Here is a 20,983-nt window from a genome sequence, read left to right on the forward strand (position 1 = left end):
CAGACGACAAGAAACGTGTGTTACGGCAACATTTAGTATTGTATTTTCAGTGTTTATGGTAACACAGGGAGATTATTTGTCCACAGCATAAAATGGGAGAGGGGGAAACAACCAGAAGGCACATATTTCTGTCCTCATACTTTCAGAAATCTGTATCAATGCAACATCCACTAAAGTGGCAGAAGACATAAGAATGTACAGTTTTACTGCATTTACTACACTGAATGCAGGATCCCACCCCACCAACCAGCCGTGGACAAGAACATCTACTACCAAGACGACGTTGAAAAATACCCTTCACATTGTTCCCTCTTTAAACATATTACAATACAAAACCAGAAACCACTTAAAAAGGTTAATGCTTCTCCCCTGTACAATTTTGCCAACTCCATTAAGTTATGACCTGCATCGCCCTTGCTGTTACAGCCTGGATCCCAACTAGGGGAGAGGGAAACACGGCCAACTGTGTCAAGTTCCATGCTGCGTATTGGCAGTTTTGATCAAAAGCCTTCGGGGATTAGAGCAAATCTAAACTAATTTTCACTCTGAGCCAAATAAGCATTTGATCCCTCAGGTACAAATTAGCCTACCATACCACCTAGGGAGAATAATACCCCAAGGCGTGCATGTTTATAATCCTGGCTCTCAAAGCTCATTTCATTTCCTTCATTAAGACAATAAAAGCTAACGTGAAAAATGTGAACAGAAGCAGGATCACAGGCTGAAAGCAAATCCATTCTCTTTTCTGATGAAGCCGAGACAATGATATCTGGGGATACATTTGATTTGCCTATATGCGAGAGGGGAACAGTATAATCCTCCTAACCAACCCTTCTTGTTAGTTAACTAGAGATCAGTTCGATCCCAGGTGGCATCCTGTATCCTGAGGATATGAGCATTATCAGGTTTTTAAAGCAAGTGGATTTAGAAAACGCGCAGTCAGCTGGCCTGCAAACCTAAAGTTTATTGTTTCTTCTCCATTCACAACAAAGAGCGGCTGCCTCCTTAGCTATCCAAGGAGACTTATTTGAAGATTTCATTTACGTAGTTTTTCTACTGAGGTGCTTAAGGTGCTTAAAAAAAAATCCCTAAATTTATTTTAAGAAAGAACAACAAACCCTGCAGACAACCGTTAATTTGATCAAACTCAGAAAAACTGATACTGCTTCTGCGGCATTTATTTTGTTTGATTAGCTTACAATATCTAACTCTTTCAAAAACTCTGAAACCTCACTGATCTGAAAGAAATACACACAAAAAATTAGAACCACATTTGCTTTCATTGAGATGAACACCCATCCATCGCACACAAATGTTTTGGCTCTTTGTAGGAATACACACAATTACATAAATGTAAAGACTGTTCTGTTGGCACATAAAAGGCAAGTTTTAAATCCACATTGGGCCAGTGGCTTTTATTTGGCCAATCAGAATGTTCCAAAATGTTACGTAAAGCTTTCAAGTTCTCCTGTACTACTCCAGAACTTGAAAGTGCTCTTGAGAACTCAAAGGCCTGCATGCTATATTGTGACACTTTTGATGGCATAATAAATGCATTGTCCTTACATGGATTTTGGAATGTAACTATAAGGCTTGTAGCTAGATTTCTGCAGAAGATTCACAGCCCTTAGGGGTGCAGTTTTAATCAGTTTTAACCAGTTTTCCTGATTTTTGTAAAAGGACATTTCAAGAGACAGGGGAGATCTGGAATTCCAGAGTTACAAATGCAAACTTAGACCCTGCTGAGTGCCTCTCTCATGAGTCTCCAAACATCATGCTATGAACTTGGGATGATAAGTTTCCATCTTTTGCATGTGATATACAGTACTTTCAATGGCAACATGAGACATCAAAATTAGCAACAGGCAACAGATTAAATAGGAGTACACATACACAGTACATTCTATCTATATACATATACTTTCAGCGGCCCCGGTAAGTATTCTGTTGTATCCTAGAAGTAGATCTTCAAAGCCCATTAAACCATTTGGCAATTGATATATTAAATAACATTCCAAGTTATCTAGTGCAAACTAAAGTTTGTTATCCTCTAGACACGTACAACAACTTCCGTTCCTCATTTCTTTAAGCCAAAAAAAGTTTTTACTAAATTCTCCCCATTCCTTTCGGTATTGTTAAATTCAGTTACTTCTCACAAGAACAGCATTTCTCCTTAGCAACTTGTGTGCCATGCTAGTCTACATCAATGAGGCTCTCCTTTACACAAATCCGGTTTTTGGTCACGCTCCAAGAGACCAGTCTCACAATGCGCCGTCAGTACTCTGTGCGACATTTAACACGTCATTTTTGCCACTCCGTACTCCAGACTGACAACACCAGGCTCTGTCTTGGAGAGCTCTTCCATATACTCGCTGTACCGATTGTCTGCTGCGTTGGAGCCCTCTATTGTTCGAATGCAGTCATTCCCATGCAGAAGAGGCTGCTCTTTCTTAAAGCACTGGGGTGTCTTAAGAACTGGTGACACAGGCCGCAAAGATTCCTTGGTGAAGGCTGCATCCAGCTCCTTGTTTACACGGTGACCTAATTTCTGGGATTAAAAGGGGTATTTCAGAGTAGGCTCCTTTTTCCTTTTGTGATCGTTTGGAGCCTGAGAAACTGTTGTTCACATCCAGCCCCAACCTAGCGAACTCCTCGCCTTCCCTATCAACCTATGAAACTACCTTACACAGAGTCCAACCGTTCCTTCCTTCAGTTCAGTACCATCTTCTCTGATGGCAGTGGAGCTCCAGACTCATCTAGAGGTCTTTCCCAGCTAGCGACCAGAGTTCCTTTTAACTGGGGATCGCATGGACTGAACCTGGGGCCTTCTGGGAAACACGGCCAATGCACTCAACTTCTGAACTCTCTCTCTCTCTCTCTCTCTCTCACACACACACACACACACACTGCAGCTTTGCCACTCCCCACTATCAGTGGCACCGCTTGCTTCCTTATAGTATCAGGTCCTTCATACTTTCTGTACCCTCTGCTGTTCCTGAACAGCTGTAGTACATGCACTAAGGCAGGAATTGCGATGGGGAGCCTATTAACAAGGTCAGCCCAAGAGACCAACAAACCAACAAGACTCACAACTTGGATACCAAGTTACACTATACAAAGGACTGGTGTTTATGGTATGGGGGTGAAAAGCTGACACTCAATAGCATCTTCTAAGTCTCCCTCTGGTGCAAACTGCTCTCTGACATGTTCCAGTCCATCTGTGTGTGCGTATTATTGAATGGGTATTATTGAAAGGTGGAGTGCCATCTTTCTCTTGCCAGTTGCAAAAATAATCTTCACAAAAGCAACAGAAAGAAACCATCATTTGAAAAAGCATCCGATGGGATGCGGTTCTGACCTTTTAGGAGCAAAGCAGGCCTGTGTCGGACCTCTGAAGACAAAATAGTTATTGGAAATACTCACAGCTTCCAGTTCCTTAATGTCTTTCTCCAGCAGTTTATTTTGCTCACTCATGCTCATGACCTGGCTGACTACGGATTGCCGGGGATGCATGGTGTGATCAAACTGATGATACATGTTCCTCCAAAACCTGTATGTGCCAATCGCAATAGTATTTTAATACACCATTCTGGCAGCTAGAACATTATTATTATTATTATTATTATTATTCTTTAAACATCATTGAAACTTACTTAAAATTAAATGATACTGTGTCAGGCTCCAGAATTGTGAGCGACTGAGAAAAATTCTCATTATAGATGGGGTTTAGGTACTTCTTGCATTCATCCAGAAGGAAAGGCCACAGTGAATACGTCTTCTCTTTCAATCTTGAAGGGAAGAAGAACTTGAGTGAATCGCAGCCAGGGCCTGAACAACACTAATGCCATATTTCAATGGCAAAGCTACCCACACAGTGGAGATATTAGGACAACCTTCCCCAACCTAGAAGACTCAAGATGTTTTGGATTGCAACTTCCATCAGCTCTAGGGATGATGGGAGTTGTAGTCCAACAACTGGAGGAAACCAGGTTAGGAAAGGTAGATCTATGGCCAGAAAGCAATCACTGGGGGGTGAGGTGGGGAGGGAATAGAAACAGAATTGGATTGTGCCTGCAGTATTTTGGGGTGAGTCTTTCCCTCCTCCTCCCCTCCCCCTCCCCCAATGCTGTTTCTTTACTTTAAAGTGGGGGTCGGGGTAGAAGGTGATATAGGGTGGTGATTAACCAAGCTTTAATCAGAGTTGGACTTAATGGATTATCACTACAGATATATATCATTTTATCTGACGATGGGAAACTGCAGTCTAGGGTGTGTGGAATTTTAAATAGTGAAATGGCATGCTGAGGGAGTGGGTTATATTTCTAAACCAAAGGGAGAACGATTCTCACATAAAACTTTCTCTCTTTCTTGAAAGCGATTATATTCTCAAGAAGATTTTTCAAGAATTCATGTTTTAAGGAGTGCAAAAGATCTAATGTTTTTGCAATGCTTGGTTCCCCACCATCACACACCAGAAAGGTGATTCTAAGCCCTAGCAGTTAAGAGAGCTAATATGAAACCTTACCTGAGCTCTTCTCGTTCTTTCTGGCAGCTCCCAATGAAGTTTCCGAACTGGCAGGAATGGACGTGTTCGTGGATCTGAAGGAGAAAAGCCTCATTGAACTCAAAGGCTTGTGGAAACTGCTCCGTCAGGTGCCAGACGCTTTCTAAAAACTGAGTGAACACGGGAGAGATTTCCTTTGGGTCTCCATCCAGCTGACCGCATCTATAAAATACATTCCACATTAAAAGAGGCCAGCCAGTTAGTTTTTATTGTTCGACTGCGGGTCACAACAGAGAACGAAGGGCAACGTAAAATAGTAATCACAACCATCTAGAATATTTACAACAGCAATAAAAACTAATGGGACAGACAGACAGAATGGAACTCCCCTCCCCCCCCCCATATTGTATGAAGATCATCAGCAGAGCAGATCCAGTAAGCAGCATGCGACAACTTCTACATTTCATTTTCATTAAAATAAGACCAGCTGCTGCAAAAGCACTTCAGGATAAATACGTGGGGGAAATGGTGGGCAAAACTAACCCTGGGTAGTCACAAAAATTCAATGCACCAACATAACCTCCTCCTCCTTTCATAGGTTCAGTTGGGTCTTATCTATGTTTTCAGGATATGCTAAAAACCTTTCTGCGCACCCAAGTATTTGCAGAGTAGAGATTCTTGTCATATATTTACTGGTCTCTGTGGAAGCTGTGGAATTATATTTTGTATTGTTTTATTATCCATCATATGCTTTTTATTCTTTTCTGTATTGCTTTAGATTTTTTTTAAAAAAAGAACTAAAAGCAGTTTATTAGTATAATAAATATATGGGGTTGAATCCTACTAAGTTCTACTCCAAGTAGACCCACCGATCTGAATGGTCTTGGCTCATTTTAGGTCTGCTAATATCAAGGGGTCTACTCCAAGAAGTTGGGTTCAACCTATGATAATGCTTAGTGGACACGAAGAAAACAAAATTACCAAATGTGATCTAAAGGGGATTTTCTGACTTTTAGGAGCACATCTCCATTGCTCTTTGGAAGTCCCACCTTGTTTCCAAGTCAGTTTGTTGTGCAGCAGAGTGATGGTGGAGGTGGAACAGGCTGCTATTTGAAAAACACAAGCTCAAAGCCCGCTTTGGGACGTGGAACTAGGGATGCAGTTTTATGGACCCCGCCCTACCCAAGTTTCTGCTATGTTGCTCTGAACGGCACATGCCAAGTCACATAAAAACTGCAAATAAAATGGGGCATGCACACACACACACACACACACACACACACACAAAGATGAGCTCTCAACTGGTATTTCAAGCTTAGGTCAGGTTTCTAGACCCAATGGGCTTATCCTGGACCAGTTAAAAATGTCTGACACGAATGTACAAGAATATGTACGTGCATAAGAAAATGACACATTTTTTTCAGAGGGACAGAAAGACATTAAGTATAGGAGCATGACTTATAGCTCATCCCGGAGGGGCTACCAAGTCTAAGTTAACTGGTGACAACACAAAGCTCAGGGTAGATGCTAAAAGCCAGGAGCCGTCTCTACAAGGCAAAAAGTCTTGCGTTGGGAAGTAGGGAATCCAAGACCAGGGGCTGGCTGGACTGGGGCTGATATCCAGAAAAAGTCATCTGAGGAGTGTCACAGCTCAGGAGGGGTTCCGAAAACAGAGCAAATGCATCTTCTGGACTAAAAGTATATAGGTCCCTTATAAGATTATGAGATCTGTGTAAGCATATGAATTGAACAGTAACACAATGAGTTACATAATTAATTCAAACGTACAGCATCTTTGTAGCAAAATACCCTACCTGTCTGAAAATTTGTGCCCGAACGCAATCCAGTCTTTTTCTATCAAAACCTAGAAGAAAACAAGGCATCAGCTTTTCATCTGTTTTCATGCTGCAGATCTAACTTTGGATTATATTACCCAGGTCAAAGTTCTTGGTTTTGATGAATTAAACCCAAAATATCAGAGCAGTACCCAAAACAATCCTAAACTCAAATATATACATTAGATTTAAGTCTCATGTCAGAGTAATTTCAAAAAATCGAACTGATACAACTGGTGTGTTTACTACTTAAAATTAGTCCTGTAAACAAAACAGGCTTCTCCCCCAACCTCATGCCCTTCAGATAGCCTTGCCACAGTGCCCATGCATCGGCAACCTCAAAATTAAGGCTACTATAATGTGTTGTTATGAGGGGCTTCCCTTGTGCCTGGGTCAGAAGCTGCAGCTAGCATAGCATGCAGCTGCTAAGTTCTTTGGTGGGACACCCCAGCACTGCAGATACTCACACCAGTGTTGAATGTTAATGATGTCCCTTTATAGGATAAAGATTCCCCCCCCCCAATGTTTATTATGACATACTTAGCATATTAAGTGCCATTAAAAAATGGTATATAGGAAGTAAAACAAGAGCGATTGCACCAAAGTAACTCGGTTGTAGCATGTGCCAATTGAAAGCAGCTCAGTGTGCCTCAACTACGCACCATAAAGCCTTTCATTGTTCTATAAAAGGGATCCAACAACAGAGATCCCAGAGAACACACTTGAGACGTCCGGTCCCAGCCGTCGGAGCAATGCACTAGCACACTTGCACTCTCCAAAGCTATGGCCTGTGAAAAAGACAAGAAGATTGACTGATGCTTGTGCACTTGTATCTCAAGGAAAACAAACACAGCTTTGAATAATAATAATTATTATTATTAATTATCTATTCCCCAGCCACTCTGGGAAGCTTCCAACAAAATATTAAAATACAGTAATGCACCAAACATTAAAAGCTTCCCTAAACATTCCGATGAGTAAAGTGGCTAGCAAATCACAACAAACGGCAGCAATAATTTGATTCAAATATACAGCCTGCTGCTGGACTCAGGCACCATGCTGCAGCGAGCTATCTCCTCACTTGGAACTGCCCTAACAGGGAAACAGGTGATTGTGCATCGATACCTGACAGCCTGGGGAGTGGGAGGCATAAGTTACTCAAGTCCACACTCTTTTCCTTCCAAATGCCAAAAGGCAATTGGAACGTCTGAAGTTGACAATACTGACCAAGTTACCCTAAGAACACAGAAAGCTGCCCTAAGCCGGGAGTAACTATCTAGACCAGCGATGGGGAACCTGTAGTCCTCCAGAAGTTCCAGAACTACAACTCCTGTAATTCCTGATCACTGCCTGTGCCGGCTGGGGCTGAAGGGAGTTGGAATTCAGGATCAAGCAGAGGCCTTTTACATCATTTGCTATCTGATCTTTCTTTTGAAATACAAAAACTGGGATCTTCCACATGCAAAGCTTCTGCTCTACTCTTGAGCTAAGAACCCGCACCACGTGCGGGGGAGGGACTCCATGAACTGAGTAGCCAATTGCAGCACCTTCTTAAATACACCCAGCCAACTGGATCTGAGAGCATTCCACCCTCCTTTACCCAGTGTTGCTGGGGTAGTGCCCCTGAGCATTTATCCTGGAATGTAACTAAGCTTGCGGAATGCAGGCTGCACCTGCTGGTGTACTATTATGGGCATGAACCACTGGCCACAAGTTGAAGAAAGCAAATTACTTTGGCTAAGAAGATAGCAGCATCCAACACGGCTTTGATGTGTCGCAGCCATCCGCAACTCTCCAAACCAGACAGAAAATCATTGACCGACAGGCCCCTTGTCCCACAGACTGAAATAGAAAGATACTCGGTCATTAAATTCAAACAGCAGCACTTTCCTCTGTAGGGAAGCAACTGAAGCTTACTTTCACTTTTGAACAAATCAATTCCTAGGCTTGATATGAACAACCTTTTCCCCCCAGAGTTTCATCTACATCCCATGGGGGCTGTGCAAAAGAGGATGCTGAACTACGCGTGTTGTTGAAAGCTTGAAAATGTTACATGAAACAAAAAGAGAGGGACCTGAAATTGATGTGCATTCCAGATATTTTTTTCATAAGATTTATATTCCGCTTTAGAGTAGAAAAAACTCAAAGCGGTTTACAAAAAAAAGAAAGATAGAAACCAATGTATTAACCCTTCAGTACATAAGGGATACTGTATTTATTACTTCAAGCAATAAGCTGTTTGGTATGGCTATGTGGGGGTGGAGAAGGCTCTACAAGAGTCTATTTTGTAATTATCAAGTGCTTTCTACCAATTAGAAGCAAATTTATACATACCTTCCAAAAGTTTCTGCAGGCTTGATCTCATTACATGGATGTTTTCGATACCAACAAACTGGAATCTAATATTAGAATAGTTGTCTTCATTCTCATAGCCTTTACCTGCTGCTCTGTTGGCCAGTGCATTCAGCTTGAAGAAAAAGGAGGTAAAGCAGTTAAAATGTGTGGGAACTCCCATCTGATAAATATTAGGAGCATTATGATTGCTCAGGTTTCCAGATCTATAAGACAGGGTTTTTTCCTCCCTTCATGACCTCCTACTTTCTAAGCCAAACCATTAATCACGTAGGATATGAAGTATCAGAAAGCATCCTACTCACTTGGTAACCCCCCACAATTTGTCCTGACCCCTGAATAGCAGCTCCCAGCAGCATAATCACAATATGCTATGTGGCATGGAAAGCTGCTATTTTGAGAAGCATCAGTACAAAGCCCTCTGGAGGTATTCAATCAGTTGCATTGTTCATTGGATCCTGGCCAGGGGCCTGAGTCAGGTAAGCAACTCCTCCAAAATCGGGGCCGGGGGGGGCGGGGGGAATTAGTCCATGAGTACAAACAGCCAGTCTAATGATGATGAGGGATCCAGTAATCAAGTCCTATAAGGAGGGAGCCGAGTATGCTTTAGCCTGGAGAGGAGACTGTTATCTGCAAACATCTGAATGGGTGTCTCACAAACAGATGGTAGCCCAAATTTATTCTCTGTTGCTCCAGAGGGTGGAACCCATAAGGACTCATGAAGACAAAGGACGTAACCTAAACATTAAGAACCACCTCCTGGTGGAAAGAGCTGCTCAACAGTGGAACAGACTGCCTGGGAAGGCGTTGGGTCCTTCTTCGTTAGAGGCAGAGTGACTAGCTAATAGGGATGCTGCAGTAATCAACTTCCTGCATCATTAGGGAATTGAACTAGGCAACCCTTAAGGCCCTTCCCAATTCATCCCATTGCCACTCTCAGGTTGTTCATCAAACTGGGTCCTAACAGAAACAGCAACCTAACGATATGGTGCAGTCAAGGAGCAGTAATTGCACATCACCCCTTCCCATCTCTAAACTACGGCATTATATCACATGGGAAACCAGCTAAAGGGAATGGTACCTACTTTAGGCCTGGTGTCCACAACATACATATAGCAATTATTAGGATTGGCTTTGCTGATCGCTTGCAACATGTGCTCATCCTCCAGACACCTGGCACTGAATCCCGAGAGAGGCTGACTACATCTGCAAATGGCAGCCTAGTTAGAAGATGGAGGAACAAATATAAAGATAAGACAATGAAAGGTCTATATGAGCACTTTAGAGGACATGAACAGTGGTCTGAATTTTAAGTACAGTTCTTAGTTCTCTGGTAGCTGCAAGAAGGGAAGGTGAAAGCCAGAAGCATGATGCATGGGACTCTGAAGATGCAAAACCTCCAGAAGGAAACTTGAAAGCCAAAATGTTTCAGAGTTCATGGTTTCCTCTGTTATAGGCAGAGACGGTTTGCCCAAATTTTAGTGATAAAGCTGGAGATATAAGATGGCAGACACAAAATTAGTTTCTATAAGAGAGACAAGACACATTTGCATTATGCACAATCAACTCAGAGCATTTTTCAATGCCCAAACCACATTAGTTTGTTTTCTTGGTGCCATGCATGCTATTATTAGTTCTAGTTTCAACTTCCCCACATCCCCATAAACGGGAAGCGAAAACTTGAATCTTTAAGTCCTGAATTTTCAAACCAGTGTGAATAATTGCAACACAAGACAAGTTGTAAAGGTTCTACTTTCGGAACTCTTGACAAAATCAACATATAGAGACAGATATCTGTGGTGCAACCACAACCATGTCTAATCAGAAGTTAAGTCCTAATGAAGTCAATGGGACTTGCTCCCAAGTAAGTGGGGCTAGAATTGCAGCCCTAGTGAAGTGGGGCCTACCCCAATGTTACATTCTACTAACAGCCCTTTTTTGATGGGCCGCAACAGATCTATGAATCTGGGTTACTGTACTTACCCTTCTTGTCTTTTCCTGTGATGGAAAATAGCCTTTAGCCCATTTCCCCTGAATGGAAATCAGACTATACCTCATTATCTTTATGATAATATGACAGCACAGGAAACCTTCCTTTACTTCGGAACTTAGAACTGCCAACAATGATGGGCTTGCTTGCACTCCTGGGAACATAGAGGTCTCTGGGATATGTTTCACAGATCTGAGGGAGGAAAGGAAAGGAACTATAAAGGACAGTGCATTTAGATATGGCAGGGATGGGGAAGCTCGGGGTCCGGGGCAAAATGCAGACCTCCAAACCTACCTGACCGCTTGGGACTCTCCTAAAGCCATGGCCCTCACCAGCCTTGCTCCATGGGCCCAAGTGCTTTTGCCAGGCTGGAATGTCCTTAAAGTGACTTGTGTGCAGTGGGAAGGTAGCCTCTGGTACAAAGAGCCACAGCCATAGCTCTACCTACTTTTGCCTCTGCCCTGACCAACCAATAGTACGCACTCCCAGATCTTTGCTTACAAGGGAATATGGCCCTCAGGAAGAAAAATATTCCCTTCCTCAAGATATGGTGTGCAACTGGTGGCATCCATTGAAATCAATGGGAAAGGCCTTTCCCCATATCTTCACAATGGATATTGCTTAACCCTTACCTAGAAGAATTCTGAAGTATCAGGGCTTCAGAAAAACACTGACTGGGTTCTTGAAACATGTCAGGAACATAAGACCCCTGATGGATCAGAGCAAAGGCCTACCTAGTCTGAACTTTCTGTGCTCACAATGGCGAACCATATGCCTGTGGGAAGCCTGCAAGCAGGACATGGGTGCAAAGAGCCCTCTCCTGTTTGTGTTACACAGCAACTTCTGACGCTGGAGGTAGCACATAACCATAGCTTCCATAAATTTGCCAAATTCTCTGTTAAAGCCATTCAGGTTGGTGGCTATCACATCAAAATACTTGCATGATTTTAAAAATAAAACCTGGGGGGAAATTAATTCCTAGTGTTCATTCTACACTGCCTCTTCTTTAGTTAGAGGCACAACAAGCAAGAAAAAAGTAATTAGAAGAGAAGTGAAGAAGTTGCTGCCTTCTATGTAGCCTTGCACACAAAACTGAACTGAGCTCTACAGCAAGGAGAGAGGGGGCCTAATTATATTGCGGCATACATTCTCTCAGTTAATGACAAGTTGAGTCATCCGTCCCTCCTGCATGCAATTGAGTGTGAATTCAATCGAAGCAGCTGCAAAACAGTTGCAAGAAACAAGGTTTTCCAAGCGAACCTTTGAAACTGAATTCCGATGAGGAAAAGGAACAGACCAACAATTATTCCAGCATGAATGAGGTGGAAAATGCCACTTCTCACTTTGGTCTTTCATTTCATTTTTATTTTATGTTAGCAATCTATTACCTTATAATCACGATTTGCATCTGATAGCTGCCAGTCAGAGTTCGGCACGTCCATCCGGTTGTACTCTTCTGCAAGGTCTATGAGCTGCCAGCCTTGCACTCTCTCTTCCTCCTTTTGCTTCGGGTTGTATGAGAAGGCATACAGTTCGTCGTATCTTGCTAAAACAAGCCAGGAGAAAGAGAAAAAGAGGAAGGAGCCTGAGCCTTGCTGTGGGATTCCAGAGTCACCACACTGTCGTCGTTGTTTAATTTATATACTGCTTAGTGTCGAAACAGTTTGCAAAGTATAAAAAGCAGCTGCACAAGCACTCATAATTAAGTTATATAATAAGCCACAGTTAAGTTACATGATAAAACAACAGGAGAATCAGGTAAAAGGATCAAGGGGAATGCTTGTGTAATGAGAAAGGCAGCCACTCTACCTGGTTTTGACAGCTGAAGCAAGGAGTTATAAATATCATGGCAGTCCCTTTCTCTGGGAACAATGAAGTGAACTATCCTGAAGTTCTTGCACTGGATCACCAGGGGGCAGCCGGACGTGGTCAAGGCGAGTTTCTCTACCGCAGCAATATGATGGTGCAGTATCTGCAGCACACAGAAAACCCACAATGGCGTTTTCATAATTCTTGGTTTCCATGGAAGAACCACAGACATTATCTCAAGTTGCTTGCTTGTTACTGGATGTGCTACACTACTTAATGCTGTGACCAGGATCCAAAGATCCTGTCCGCAATATTTTTGATTAACAACCTTTTAACATATTTCTATTGCTTTTCTGGACTTTTAATATGAAATTTTGTATTTTGCTTTTCTTTTAACTGGCTTTGGGACTTCTTTCAGCTGTAAGAAGAAAAAAATAAATAAATATGATATACTAAATAGAGGAGTAACCCCGGTGGGATTTATTTTTATTTTCTCATACTCCACTGCAAACTATATCTGAAAGTTAGGAAGATAAGAAGAGCCCTGATGAATCAGGCCAAAGCTCCATCTAAGTCCTGCATCCTGCTCTCACAGGAGCAACAGCATTCTCCGCATCTTTGGTTCCCAGCAATTGGTATTCAGATAACTCCAAGCTCCCCTCAGAGGAAGAAGAAGAAGAGTCTGGATTTGATATCCCACTTTATCACTACCTGAAGGAGTCTCAAAGCAGCTAACAATCTCCTTTCCCTTCCTCCCCCACAACAAACACTCTGTGAGGTGAGTGGGACTGAGAGACTTAAAAGAAGTGTGACTAGCCCAAGGTCACCCAGCAGCTGCATGTGGAGGAGCAGGGAAGCGAACCCAGTTCACCAGATTATGAGTCTACCGCTGTTAAACACTACACCAAACTGGCTCTCCGATTCTCTCTGGCTCTGTCAGATTCAAAAGCAACTTGCCTTGTGGAATGAGGAGCAGGGACTGCTGTTTGAGAACGCAGTGAAAAGCCCCTTTGGGTGTAGGGATGCTAGCTAACCTATATTCTATTAGTCCTGCTTCTGAAGGTGACCTTCAACAGGCTACAAATGCAGACACACCAACACACTGAGGGAAAACACTAGCTATACATAGCCAGAAACCTGTTAATGAAACTCTCAGCATTATCTCTCTTTTCAAAGACTAAAATTAAGAAACTACCAAAGGGGGAGATGCCAATTATTCATAACTCAATAAAATTATGGAGTTTAATTAGCTAGACTATTATAGGATATACAGCACACTTTTAAAAAAAACAGTTTGCAAAATTAAACTATTAACTGTGGCGGAATGGGCAAAGAGAACTGATGATGTGCCTTAGACCTGGGAGTGGGAGACTGACTTCACACACTTGCCAGTGCTAATCTCCACGCATGCACAGGAATGATATCTGGGCAAGTGGCCCAAATGAAGTGAGAATACCATAGCCTTCTCTCAGGAGGCTGAAACTAAAGCCTCTGATTCTTGGAAGAGTGCCCTGCAAAACATTGGAACAGCGCAGCTCAAAGAAGTCAACCTGAAGGAGGCATGTGGTTCAATACCCATTTAAAACAACTGTACCTCACATTCTGCATACTTAAAACAGCTTACAACAACAATTACCCAGTTATTGAAAGACAGGAGACTGGGCCTGGGGAGTCCTCTACATCAGAATAAAGCAACACAAAATAGAATAAAAAGGGTGCCTCACTGGAGAAAACCATTGGAATCCTTACCCATGTCTCTTTCTGGCTCGAGTCTATAAATAACAGGTGAGTTGCCGTGAGATAGAGTGTTCCTGTTTGTGACTTGATGTTTGTGCTGAAACGATCTAATAATTTCACCTGTTCGACCTGTGAGGGCAAGAGGGGGAAAGAGAACACATTGCCATGAAGTAAAGCTATGAAACATATGATCTTGACATAAAAACAACCCGGTCATTCAGTTCATTATCTCCTTCTTAAGGGGCAGATCGCTGTCTGGCAACAAAGTGTGCATGCATTTGCAAGGACAAACTTTAGCCTTCACAAAGCACCAATAATGCAAAATGCAGCCACCAGGCATGTGACAGATACCCTAACGTGCATGGCCTACGCTGCAGCAGCTCACATGTGCCTGCTAACAGGAAGAACCTCTCGGCTAGAACATTTTCTGGCTTTGTATCTTCCCGTTCTGACTGCTGACCCAAGAGGACAACATTCTGGTTGGGCTAGTAAAACCCTGGCTAAGTGGTAACTCAAGATCAACTGGTTCCAGGGGCTGTGTTTGCAAAGGTGACAATGCAGCCTCCTGAACAGAAATGGGATACTCTATTTCAGGGGTCACCAACCTAAGGCCCATGGGCCAGAATTGGCCTGCGGAGGTAATTTGACTGGCCCATGAGCCACCCCCAAACCAAGTTGCCCGCTTGCGCACTGCGCTAAACCGGCGCAGTGCAGCACGGGGACTCACTTCCACGGTGCCAGAAATCGTGTCTGTGGGGGACTGATCCAGCCCAGGCAAGATCTGCTCAGCAGTTCTTGAACTGTGCTCCAAGTTGGATGCAGGAAAAGTAGCCCTTGGCTCTCTCTCTAGGAGCAATCTTTCCAAGTAGTCTTTCTGAGATCATTGCATGATGGTACTATTTGAAATGAGAATTGTGGGAGAAAATTTGTTCATGGCAGAACTGTATTGAAAAAACACAAGAGGCTTAATAGAATATGGAGCAGAGGTCAGGAAGGTTTAAGCCTCTTGTGTTTTTTCAATACAGTTCTGCCATGAACAAATTTTCTCCCACAATTCTCATTTCAAATAGTACCATCATGCAATGATCTCAGAAAGACTACTTGGAAAGATTGCTCCTAGAGAGAGAGCCAAGGGCTACTTTTCCTGCATCCAACTTGGAGCACAGTTCAAGAACTGCTGAGCAGATAACACAGCAAAACCAAAGTAAGGCCATAGGCCATGGGTGGCAACCCCCATACCTATACATGGAGCCAAACACAGCTTCTCTATGCTAAGACAAACAGAGGGTTCTGTTGTAACCCACATATTTAAGGAAGAATGTGGGTGCTTGTTTTTTAGGTGTGTTGTTTGCTATATGTTACTGAGGAGGGAAAGTATGGTGCTGTGTGGTTATGCCACATATGTCCTATAAGGCCTATTCTGAATTGAGACTGAGGGGGAAATCTATCCTTAGAAAATGAAAAAGCTCCTCAAAACACAAAGGCTGAGAAGAGCCAAAGGGTATTGCGTGCAGTATTCTTTCAAAATAACATAGGATGCTTTCAGCTGTAGCAGAGAGCAATTTACAGAAGGTGCACTCAGAAATTTAGCTGCTTTTAACCGATCGGAAATTGACTTTGAATGTTCTACAGGTCTGTTTTGTCTGAATCCCAAGAGCAGGCCAGAAAAGCTACCACAAAGAGGCAATAAGGGAAGATTTGGCAAGGATGCGTTCCTCATATTCTCTTGGCAGGATTGCCTTATTAGCACTAATTCACCAGTCTGCTCCTAGAGCTCTAACAATGAGTCTGCCACAAGATTCAGAGAGCGTATCTCTCATACAGAACAGCAGAATTAGAACTCAAGGGAGAAAGCAGCAACAACGGAACTTCCGGCATCAGCAATGCAGGTATCTGCAATTCCTGAATTCTATCTCAACGTCAATATTTGACCTGGCTAGATTACAAGAAACATTTTCTAACCAATTCTCCAGCTCTTTGCTTTTGAAAAATGCTGGCAATACAAATCAGTAAGCATCACTTAAATAAGTAGCTTTCAGATATATGATGGCGCTAATTTGCAGGAAACAGAAAATCAGCAGCTTCAACTAAAGCAGCCTTCCAGGCACGTTTTATGTTAAAAAATAAGTAGGACAAGCTACACAGGCAGACTGGATCAGGTCAAAGCCACATGACCAGGGTCTAAAGTAAAGCAAGCCCTTAAGCAACAGAGACTTGCCAGTTTGTGAACTGTACTTTCCCCCCCTTACTCAGCCACCCTGTCCAATTTTGATAAGCACAACTGTACACCAATAAACAAGAAAACATGAGCATCCTCAGAAATGAAGTCTAACGGAACAGGTAACTGTAGGGCAGGGTTTATTTAATTTTAAGGATTGAACTTTTTGCAAAGTATCAAGTATAAACATGGCATAAATCCATTTCTCCATAAGCTAATTTATGGCTGCTATCATGTTACTACATGTGCAGCCCTTAGGATGAAACAGTAGCTTACGCACACAGCCAATCACTTTGAGCTGTTGAATTATTTGCACTACGTGTCAAAGTAAACAAGACAACCCGTGAAAATGTGGGCCAAAGGAGTGGCAACTGAGGACCAATGTGGCGTAGAGGTCATTGGTGAAGAGCAAGGAGAGAATAAAGGTAAAGCTGCACCAGCTTTGTAGGAATAGGTGACCAGGAAAACGAGCAAGTTGGCAGAGGAGGGATGGGTGACTTATCATTCCTCTGTACTCAAGACAGAAACCAAGTCCTATAGATTTCCAGAGGAGGGGACGGCTCTCTTCTGCACCCAGTATAGGAATGAGGCGGGCTCTTTATCCCTTCTCTACTGGGCTCCAAGCAAGCTATTAAAACACTCTGCAGGCTAGTAACTTTTGTGGGCTTATTTACAAGGTTGCTTTGTGAGCATTTTGTTGCTTTTTAAGGGTGATTCTTTCTTCTTTGGAAGTCCCCAAACTTCAGCATTGTAACATAATTTCTTCCTTCTTAGGAACTCCCCCCCAAAATATTCAGCCTTGTAGCATTATAGAGAGTTGAACAGACAGCATAAATCGCATGACAGGTGCTTCTGCCTTCTGAAAGATAACCATTTTAAGCCAAAAGGAACTGGCTCAGATCCAGCCCAAAACATTTGGATGTCTGAAGTGAAGGTATACAGTGGTACCTCTGGTTGCGAACGGGATCCGTTCTGGAGGCCCATTCGCAACATGAGCAGGACGCAACCTGCGTCTGCGCGTGCCACGATTCACTGCTTCTGCGCATGACATCATTTTGCACGTCTGCGCATGCGCAAACGGCGAAACCTGGAAGTAACCCTTTCCGGTACTTCCGGGTCGCCGCGGGATGCAACCTGAAAACGTTCAACCTGAAGCAAATGTAACATGAGGTATGAATGTAGATGGTACTCTCCACATGGGCACAGGGTTATATTGGAGGTGGGGCAGGCTTTATGTTGGGGGGGGGGGGCAGAACCGAGGTATCTGTGATGCAAGTAGTCAGTTAGTTAAGTCTTTTATTTATTTAACTTGGGGGGAGGCAGCTCCCCCCCTGAACCACCCATGTACAGAAGCATGTCAGCTGAATTGGGGTGGGGGTGTAGAGAAAGATAATAAGTTTTTTTGCCTACAGGTATGCTTGTTTAAAGGTAAAGGACCCCTGACAGTTAAGTCCAGTCGCAGATGTCTCTGGGGTTATGGCGCTCATCTCGCTTTACTGGCCGAGGGAGCTGGCGTTTGTCCGCAGACAGTTTTTCCGGGTCATGTGGCCTGCATGACTAAGCCGCTTCTGGCGAAACCAGAGCAGCACACGGAAACGCCGTTTACCTTCCTGCCGGAGCAGTATCTATTTATCTACTTGCACATTTTGGCATGATTTGAACTGCAAGGTTGGCAGGAGCTGGGACCAAGCAATGGGAGCTCACCCCGTCACAGGGATTTGAACCGCCGACCTTTTGATCAGCAAGCCCAAGAGGCTCAGTGGTTTAGACCACAGCGCCACCCGTATCCCTGTATAATGCTTGTTTATACAGTGATAAAACTTCCCTAAGAGCACAGCAATCTAAGATTATGTCATTTTTAAAAAGAAAATATTTTGAATTCAATTTGGAAATGAGCTGCATTAAAACTGTCATGTAACCCTTACATGACTTCCACTGAAAAGACATAGGAACAGAGAAAACTGTCTCCTACTGAGCCAGACCATTGACCCATCTAACTCAGTACTGTCTACACTGACTGGCAGTGGCTTGCCAGTACTTCAGAGTCTTTCCCATTGATGCCTGGAGATTGAACCTGGGACCTTCTGCATATAAAGCTGATGTTCTACCTCTGAGCTATGGCCCTTCCAAAAGACCTGGCAAGAGAGATGGAAAAGATAATATGGAATTTGTTGTCTATCTCATGACATGATCTCATAAAATCAAATGGGCCCCACCCTTGGCTGAGAGCCCGGTCAGAAAATATCACCCTGTAGGTTACAAGAAGAAGACTGGAAACACATCAAAATTAGAATCAGAGAATTGTAGAGTTGGAAGGGACCATAAGAGTCATCTTGTCCAACCCCCTGCAATGCGGAAATCTTTTGCCCACAACCCTGAGATTAAGATTCTCATGCTCCACCTCTCACCTTACAGCAGGCAATACCTCTATCTAAACCCCTACACTGGCTTCCTGTCCACTCCCCAATCCTGTTTCTCCTGCTGCCATTTGCCTCCCCCCCCCCCCCCCGTGGTTTCCCATCAAATTATGTATGTCAAGCTCCTTGGGACAGGAACTATGCTCTTGAACTTCGTAAGATATCATGCCCGCTGACACAGAACACACACACACATATATAATTGAAAATTTAATCTCCAAATAAACATGAATAAGATAGGGCTATATGGCTGCAACCTTAACAGACAGTAAGTACTATGGAGATTAGTGCAGTTTGTAAGATTAAATAGCATCACATTACTGCGGCCTAAAGCCCACTATCACCACACATAGGATCATGGGAGCACTAGTCCATGAAAACTTAAGGATCCCATTAAATTCTAAGTTGAGATACGCAGAAAACAATATATGTAAAGAAATCAGGGAGGGGAGCTGAGGGAAGTCCTTGGTGGGGGAGAGGGAGAGTTGGGGGGGGGAAATAATGTAATTGATTAAGAGGACTGATAAATTGTTATGTTGAAATTGGTTAACAAAAATATTTTAAAAATAGTAATTCTAAGTTCAGATACAGCCTGCTGCAGCAAACAGCAAAAGAAACCCAGAGGGTGACTGACATTCATCCAAGTTTTACTCAGAGTGGGCTCACTGAATATTTAGTCACGCTCGTTCATTTCAGTGGGCCTACTCTTGAGTAAAACTTAGCTGCATTCCAGCCAGTATGGCAGCAACCTTAATGCCCAACCACCCAAGGCATTGTGCCATAAACCATCATGGCCTCGGAACCAATTTCCTCAAATTGTGGCTAGATAGGATGGAAACAAGTAAAGAGCTTAGGCGACAGCAGAATTGACCATGGTGCCATAAGACTTATTTCTTGTGCATGTTTTGCTGCAACCTTAAAGCCCCGCTGAACTGAATGGGAATGACTTCTAGGGTAGATATGGGTCTGTCAGGACTGCTTGCGTCTGAGTAGGCATGCACAGGGTTTCACGGCAAGGCTGCGATCCGGGAGCAAGCTCGATCGGGTGCTCAAGCCTCCCAAGAGGAAGCCCCCGGGGTCTGCAAGGCTCCCTCCCACGCTCCTCCGGCGGCGGACAAGGCCGGCCTCCGAGCAAGGCCCCGCTCAGTTACCTTCGTGGTGCGAATGTGCTCCATGATGCCACCGCGCCCAAGCTGCCCGCCGCCGCCCCTCTCCGACTGGCCGCTCAGCCGGCGTCTCTTGGAAACACTTCCTGATAATCGAGTGCTGGGGATGGAGGTGGAGAGACCAAAGCGGCCTGCAAGAGGGCCGGATCCGTCCCACAGCGACCCCTGCCGGGTGGAAGACCCAGTCAAATAAGAGAGAATTCTCAAACAGAAAAGGCCGCTTTGTTTACTTATAGAATCATAGAGTCGGAAGAGACCACAAGGGCCATCGAGTCCAACCCCCTGCCAGGCAGGAAACACCATCAGAGCACTCCTGACATATGGTTGTCAAGCCTCTGCTTAAAGACCTCCAAAGAAGGAGACTCCACCACACTCCCTGGCAGCAAATTCCACTGTCGAACAGCTCTTATTGTCAGGAAGTTCTTCCTAATGTTTAGGTGCTTATCATTCCGCCCTTCACCCGAAGATCACAGGGCGGTTTACCAATATACAGTACGAACACATACAAAAAATATGCACCCTAATAACAAACAAAAACAATGCCACACAAACACACACGCAGTTTAAAAGGCCGTAGGATTGGAAAGAAGATAAAGCCCCTACCAGAGAAGAATGGCAGATCAAGTGGATGTGATGATGCAAAAATGGCTAAAATGACCAGAAGAATCAGAAATCAGGAAGACCAAAATTTTAATAAGGAATAGGGGGAAATTTATAAAAAAAAAATTAAAAAAACATTGTAAACAGTTAAAATAGCTAGTAGGATCAGAATAACACTTGTAGTTTAATGGTGAATTTTGGACAAAATGAAGAGGTAAAAGATTTTGATTATTATAAAAGATGCAGGAGGAAATGGTTAACTATAGGACCCACAAAAGGGAGGAGGGAAGTCCAGGAGATTCTTTGGAATCTTGTTTCTATATTGTATGTTGGATATGTGACTGTAAAATTTTAA

The 20,983-nt window shown here is 43.4% G+C and overlaps 1 protein-coding gene across 1 annotated transcript; it reads right to left on the minus strand.

The window, feature by feature from the left end:
- Window positions 1–20: 20 nt before the first annotated feature.
- MTMR6 (myotubularin related protein 6) lies at window positions 21–20,188 on the minus strand. The gene is made up of 14 exons (XM_083437145.1): window positions 20,014–20,188; window positions 14,240–14,356; window positions 12,491–12,653; window positions 12,070–12,227; window positions 10,745–10,873; window positions 9,777–9,911; window positions 8,674–8,806; window positions 8,072–8,181; window positions 7,002–7,127; window positions 6,319–6,368; window positions 4,526–4,726; window positions 3,654–3,788; window positions 3,424–3,550; window positions 21–2,548 (listed from the first exon to the last, which is right to left on the minus strand). The coding sequence occupies exons 1-14, from the start codon at window positions 20,035–20,037 to the stop codon at window positions 2,294–2,296; spliced, it is 1,863 nt and encodes a 620-aa protein (XP_083293271.1). The 5' UTR covers window positions 20,038–20,188; the 3' UTR covers window positions 21–2,293.
- Between the last annotated feature and the right edge of the window lie 795 nt (window positions 20,189–20,983).

The sequence above is a fragment of the Podarcis tiliguerta genome (genome assembly GCF_965153285.1).
Source record: "Podarcis tiliguerta genome assembly, chromosome: 4".
NCBI classification, from domain to species: Eukaryota; Metazoa; Chordata; class Lepidosauria; order Squamata; family Lacertidae; genus Podarcis; species Podarcis tiliguerta.